The sequence below is a fragment of the Hesperophylax consimilis genome, chromosome 10 (assembly GCF_061612785.1).
Source record: "Hesperophylax consimilis isolate HC1 chromosome 10, BYU_Hcon_1.0, whole genome shotgun sequence".
Lineage (NCBI taxonomy): Eukaryota > Metazoa > Arthropoda > Insecta > Trichoptera > Limnephilidae > Hesperophylax > Hesperophylax consimilis.
In genome coordinates, this window is record NC_142845.1 from 11882275 (window position 1) to 11889391 (window position 7117).

At 36.5% G+C, this 7117-nt stretch overlaps 1 protein-coding gene across 1 annotated transcript; it reads left to right on the plus strand.

The window, feature by feature from the left end:
• Positions 1–1342: 1342 nt before the first annotated feature.
• On the plus strand, positions 1343–6916 carry LOC149420296 (uncharacterized). Its single transcript, XM_089636075.1, has 2 exons — positions 1343–3383; positions 5746–6916. The coding sequence occupies exons 1-2, from the start codon at positions 1511–1513 to the stop codon at positions 5763–5765; spliced, it is 1893 nt and encodes a 630-aa protein (XP_089492201.1). The 5' UTR covers positions 1343–1510; the 3' UTR covers positions 5766–6916.
• The last annotated feature ends 201 nt before the right edge of the window (positions 6917–7117 follow it).

The window sequence follows — 7117 nt, forward strand, 5'->3', positions numbered from 1 at the left end:
AATTCACTGGGTACACTGTACAATTTTAGAATCACATTTTACCAGGAATATCATGGCTTAAGGAATTCCTTGAAGTAAATCCGGTAGTGAGATGCTCCTGTAATACGCATGTATATATGTCAACAATGTGTATATTTGTAACTATAGATTCTGTAAGGTATCTGTTCAATTTTGCAGGCTACCGACATCTGTAGTCTAGAAATTTGAAGTTACTACGTTTAACCAAAATGGTGTGAGTCCTTGCTTAGAAAATAGTGTCAATTTGGTCGGTATAGCAGGTTTCATTTTTACTGCTAGACATCACAATGACAAGTGTTTTATTTACATGTAGTGGGTTTTGAAGTCTTTAAAAAGGCTCGCATTATGTATTTTTTCGTTCTTTTCTCAACAATAACTCGATAATAAACAAGCTCATAAGTCAGAGCGATCGTAGCAGTGTTATTCGCACAGTTTCCTTATAAATATTGTACCTGTTTCAACAGTTTGAAATAAATGTAAAGTGGTATCAAGAAAACCAGTTTTTATTCAAAAAGGATCATCCCCAATTTTTAACATTTGATCCTTCAACCGGATTACGATCAGGAGATTGTATAAAAAAAAAAACAAAGAACCAGCAGCCAAAAGGATACAAAATTGATTGAAACTGGAAATCATTAAGGAAAGTGGACCACATCGCAAATCTGAGATAAGTATTCAGTGCTTTCCTTCCTATCATCCATTTTATGTTTATTCAGGTCTCATGTAATTTAAACGAGATTAATCTTAAATAGAGTCAATATTATAAATAAAATCACTACCCACTTGAAAATAAGAATATAATATTATTGAATAGTGTTCTCAAATAGTATTGTCAAGATTGTCGTGGTATTCTTTCAAACGGGTGTTTGCTAAAATAAAATAATTGTCAACCGATATTAACAAAATATAATTAAAAATGGAAAATATGAAGTCATTAATAAACAAACGCGGCGTAATCAAAGGAAAACTAACCCGATTCGCGGATTCCTTAAATGCATTGTCGGTAAATGAAATTAAATTAAGATATGAGCGGGTGAAATCATTGTTAGATGAATTCGAAGCAGTTCAACAGAAAATTGAAATGTTACCGGATTCAGACGAAATTGAAAATTATAGTCAACGAGAAGCTTTCGAAAACCAATATTTCTCAGTTTTGGCAACGGCCAAAGGCGCGATCGAATCCGTCGATCAAAGTAAGGTGGAAATTAAACTACCCAACCTCCAATTACGGGAATTTCATGGCGATCAGAAAAATTGGGTTAATTTCGTCGAAACCTTCAAGACTTTAGTCCATAGCAATAGTAATTTAAGCAACGTACAAAAATTCTTTTATTTGCAATCAACTTTAAAGGGAAACGCATTAAAGATAATTGCTAATCTAGAAATTTCTGAATTAAATTACATTTCCGCTTGGGAATTATTAAATGAACGTTATGCAAATTTAAGAACTACCGTTCATAAACACATCCAAGCTCTATTTTCATTAAAAGACATGAAACAAGAAGAGCCTGTAGCATTGAGGTATCTAATTGATGAAACAAACGTTAGTTTAAAGGCATTACAAAATATCGGGGTCAAGGTAGATCAATGGGATCCATTGGTTATTTATATAATATCAAATAAATTAGACGCAGCTACCCGAAAAAATTGGGAACAATATATATTACAAGACGAATTACCGACGTTAAAGGAATTCTTAAAATGTTTATCTGCTAGAGCCCAAGTATTGGAACTGATGAACGCTTCTGAGAAAAAATTTTCTAGCTTACATAAAACACAACTAGGCAACAATAATTGCAAAAAAGATTCATCAGTATTTTTAGCGGTAAAGGCTAACAACTGCATTTATTGTAACGAGAAAGGTCACCATATTTATTATTGTAAAAAATTTCTGAAATTAAAATTACATGAGAGGATTGATGCTACGAAATCAATCCAAGCTTGTTTTAAATGTTTAAAGGTGGGTCACCAGGCACAGAGTTGCAAGGCAACCTTTTCTTGCAGGCGTTGTGGCAAAGATAATCACAACACCTTACTACACAATGAGGTACCTCTGCGGGAGGCCTCCAATATGGATGCTGATAACGAGGTTTCAGTATCGAATTTTTCTGCATTGGATAAAGCAAAAAAAATAATATTATTGTCAACTGCCAACATAGGAGTTGTGGGTAGTAACAATAAAATTTTTAAAGCCCGCATTCTGATTGATTCAGGGGCCCAGTCAAATTTTATGAGAGCAGAATTTGCTAATAAATTAAATTTACCATGTGAATTGATAAACAAACCCGTTTCTGGGATCCATAATAACATCACTCACATAAAAAAGAGAATTTCAGTGGAGATGAATTCGCTTCATACTGATTATAAAAGTGAAATATCATGTCTGATTTTACAGGAGATTACAACAAATTTACCACAAGTGACAATGGCGAAAAAAGACTTCAAGTTACCACGAGGATTGGAGCTAGCTGACCCGAACTTCAATATAGCTGCACCCATCGACATCCTGTTGGGCGCGGAGAGTTTTTGGGAAATCCTAACCAACGATAGATTGAAACTCGAATCGGGACCAACACTTCAACGTACGCAACTGGGATGGATCATATCAGGACCAATCCACATGTACCCAAAGCAAAGGCCTGTATCAGATTGTTGTAATTTATCTATAAATAAAATAAGTCACCAAATAGAAAAATTTTGGAAATTGGAGGAGATTAATCCCACTAAGATTCTAAATCATGAAGAAAAGGCTTGTGAAGCCAGTTTTGCTAGTACTCATACTAGACAAGACGACGGTAGATACGTAGTAAGTTTACCGCGTCGAGCATGCATTGATCAGCTGGGAAGCTCATTGCTCACTGCTGAAAAAAGATTTAAAAATATAGAAAGAAAATTTGTGTCAAATCCCGAATTGAAGACACAATATATACAATTCATGCGTGAATATGAGGAATTAGGTCATATGGAGGTGTGTGACCAGTCAAAGGGGGATCGTGAATCCTATTTTTTACCTCATCACGCTGTAATAAAAGAATCAAGCACTACTACTAAAGTGAGGGTCGTTTTTGACGGCTCCGCCAAAACTTCAAATGGAATTTCTCTCAATGACGCCTTGATGACAGGACCTGTTATACAAAAGGACTTATACACCCAACTATTGCATTTCAGGAAACATCAAGTAGTACTGACGGCTGACATCGAGAAGATGTACCGCCAGATTAATGTGTGTGAAGCGGACCGTGACCTGCAGAAGATAGTGTGGCGCGAGTCGCCGCAGGAGGTGCTCAAGCATTACCGTCTGAAGACAGTCACATATGGTCTGGGGCCTTCCTCTTTCTTAGCCACTAGAAGTCTACGGCAAATTGGTATGGATAACAATATAAATTTTCCTAGAGCTAGTCAGGTCATAGAAAATGACTTCTATATGGATGACTTGTTAACCGGAGGAGATGACATGGAATCCTGTAGAGAATTAAAAGAGCAATTAATCAACATCTTTTTGTCTGCGGGGATGACCTTGAGGAAATGGAGGTCCAATGTCTTGGAGTTGTCAGCCGAGTCGGGCCAAGCTAAGATTGCCGAATCAGGCAATTCTGAAAAAATTATTACTGACAATCCAAAGACTGAGAAAATATTAGGATTAATATGGAATAATGAATCTGATTATTTTTCTTATGTAATAATGAAACCATCAAGTCGAACCGAGAGTAAAAGACAGATATTATCTTGCATCGCATCAACCTTCGATCCATTAGGTCTTCTAGGACCGATTATAGTTGTAGCCAAATTGATAATGCAGAAGTTATGGCAGTCTAAAGCAGCGTGGGATGATCCATTGCCTAATGAAATATTAGCACCCTGGAGGTCCTACCTTCAAGAATTAATTCAACTAAATGTGTTGAAAATACCAAGAAAAATTATTTGCAGGCAATCTACATATCTACAACTACACGGTTTTTGCGACTCATCTGAGAAAGCTTACGGAGCCTGCGTTTACATGGTGTCGGTGGACCATGTCGGTAAGCGGCATTCACATTTAATAACGTCCAAATCAAGAGTGGCGCCATTGAAGTGTATTTCCCTGCCCAAGTTGGAGCTTTGTAGTGCTGTGCTACTGGCTAAATTAATTAAAAACGTAAAACAAGCGTTAAATATAGTGGAGATCGACACACATTATTGGTGTGACTCCATGATAACGTTGTGCTGGCTGAAAGGTCAACCTACGAGATGGGCTACTTTCGTTGCAAACCGAGTAGCCGAAATACAAGAACTTAGTGATCCAGATCTATGGAGACATGTATCATCAGCCGACAATGCAGCAGATATACTTTCAAGAGGAACCACTACAGATAAATTGATAAATTCTGCAATATGGTGGAATGGACCAAGTTGGTTGACCGAGGGAGTCAACGCTTGGCCTATATCAAATATTTCGTGTTCAAACCCTCCTGAACTCAAAGGCAAAAATATTCTATTATCCACAGATATTCAAGAATGGGAGATATTTGAAAAATTCTCATCATTTATTAAATTGAAAAGAGTTACTGCGTATGTATTGCGATTTGTCAATAACTGCAGAAGTGTTAAGGGTAAAATTTCAGACAATTTAAGTGTGGCTGAATTGGAATCAGGCTTGAAATGTCTATTGAGATCAGCTCAAATACACGCCTTTCAAAAGGAATTGAAAGAATTAAAAAACCATGGCATCGTCAACAAGAAAAGTAATTTAAAATCTCTTAATCCCTTCTTACATGATGGTCTAATATATGTAGGCGGTAGGTTGAATTTGGCTACACATTTATCTTACCAACAAAAACACCCAGTTATCTTGCCGGCTAAACATAAGCTAACTGAATTGATAATACGTCACTACCATTATGTAAACCTACACGCAGGACCTCAAGCCTTGTTAGCTAAAATACGATTAAAATTTTGGCCCATCTTTGGTAAAAATACTATTAAAAAGATATTACATAAATGTGTTGTATGTTTTAGATGTCGTCCCCGAACCGGTCATCAAATCATGGGAAATTTGCCACCCGAAAGAATTACGCCGAGTCGTCCTTTTGCTATCACCGGAATAGATTACGCCGGACCAATTCTAATTAAAAGTGGGACGCTGAGGAAGGCTTCCCTCGCAAAATCGTATTTATGTATCTTTATTTGCTTCTCAACCAAGGCCGTTCACTTGGAATTAGTTTCGGATTTATCTAGCAATGCTTTTTTGAACAGTTTTAAAAGGTTTATATCCCGTAGGGGACAACCTGAAAAGATCTTTTCCGACAATGCTAGTAATTTTAAAGGAGCTAGCAGCAGACTCAAAGAGCTGTACACCAGCTTGAGGGAAAACAACGACAATATTCAAAATTATTTAGTGAACAGAGGTATTGAGTGGAAGTTCATAACCCCTCGAGCCCCTAATCAGGGAGGTTTGTGGGAAGCAGCAGTAAAATCAGCAAAATTCCATTTATATAGAATCACTAACAATTCTTCATTAACATTTGAACTCTTATATACCTTAATTTGTCAGATTGAGGCCTGTTTGAACTCCCGTCCATTAACTTCCTTATCCGACGACATCCATGATTACCAACCTCTTACCCCAAACCATTTCCTTATAGGCACTGAATCCTGTATCATTCCTGAGAGAGACGTCCGGGCGATACCGGACAACAGACTAACTCAATATCAGAGGATCAGTTCGCTAATTCAATCTTTTTGGTCTAGATGGAAGCAAGATTACCTGATGGAACTACAAAAGAGAACTAAATGGCAGACCAGCACTCAACGGGCACTGCAAAAAGACGATCTGGTGATTTTAAAGGAAGATCATTTACCTCCACCTTTATGGAAAATGGCCCGAATTCTGCATACACACCCTGGAGCGGATGGAGTAGTACGAGTTGTTACCCTAAAAACACCTCAAGGAGTCTTTGTGAGGCCCATCACAAAGATATGTCTGATGCCCCTGGATTCAGACACTAAACCTGTAATTGACGTCCCGGACCTTACCAAGGATTGATTATGTACATTACACTATGATGCTTATCTTCTCGACTCCACCTTGGATGGATCAAGCAGAAGACCTGAGAAGAAAGAAGAAAAAAAAGGAACAATAATTGTGTTGTGTTCAGTGTGAACTATATTATTTGTGTTATTGAACTATTTAAATATGTAAAAATTAGTATGCAGACGTGTGTAATTTAGTCATTTTTGAATTTTTTTTGGTTATTTAATAGGATTAATAATTTTCTAGTTATTTTTAGTTAATTAATAGAGTAATTCAACAGCATTTATACAGTTAAATTTATAAGTTTACCAGTAGGGCATAAAAAAAAAGGGGAGTTTTATTTTGTTAATTTCTGCTATTTTGAATTATTTTGTTAGTATTTTTGTGGTATATTTAGATTAAGAATTTTTAGTTTATTCTGTTTGGTTTATAGTTTATTTTTAAATAGATTATCATTCAAAAATTTAGTGCAATTTTTGAATCCCGCCCCCTGGCAATATGTTCAATTTTGCAGGCTACCGACATCTGTAGTCTAGAAATTTGAAGTTACTACGTTTAACCAAAATGGTGTGAGTCCTTGCTTAGAAAATAGTGTCAATTTGGTCGGTATAGCAGGTTTCATTTTTACTGCTAGACATCACAATGACAAGTGTTTTATTTACATGTAGTGGGTTTTGAAGTCTTTAAAAAGGCTCGCATTATGTATTTTTTCGTTCTTTTCTCAACAATAACTCGATAATAAACAAGCTCATAAGTCAGAGCGATCGTAGCAGTGTTATTCGCACAGTTTCCTTATAAATATTGTACCTGTTTCAACAGTTTGAAATAAATGTAAAGTGGTATCAAGAAAACCAGTTTTTATTCAAAAAGGATCATCCCCAATTTTTAACAGTATCTAATTCAATCAAATTTGACAAAATGCGTCTAGTAATGTGAAAACAGCTCAAGAATCCCAACTGCACTATGTGATTCCCTTATTGGGGTACGTGTATGAATACAAAAGACGTGGTTTGGGCTTTCTGATTAGTCGGCGCTTAAGCGGCCGACTGACGCAGGTGCGCCGACGATAATGGTACGAGCGTAGCGACG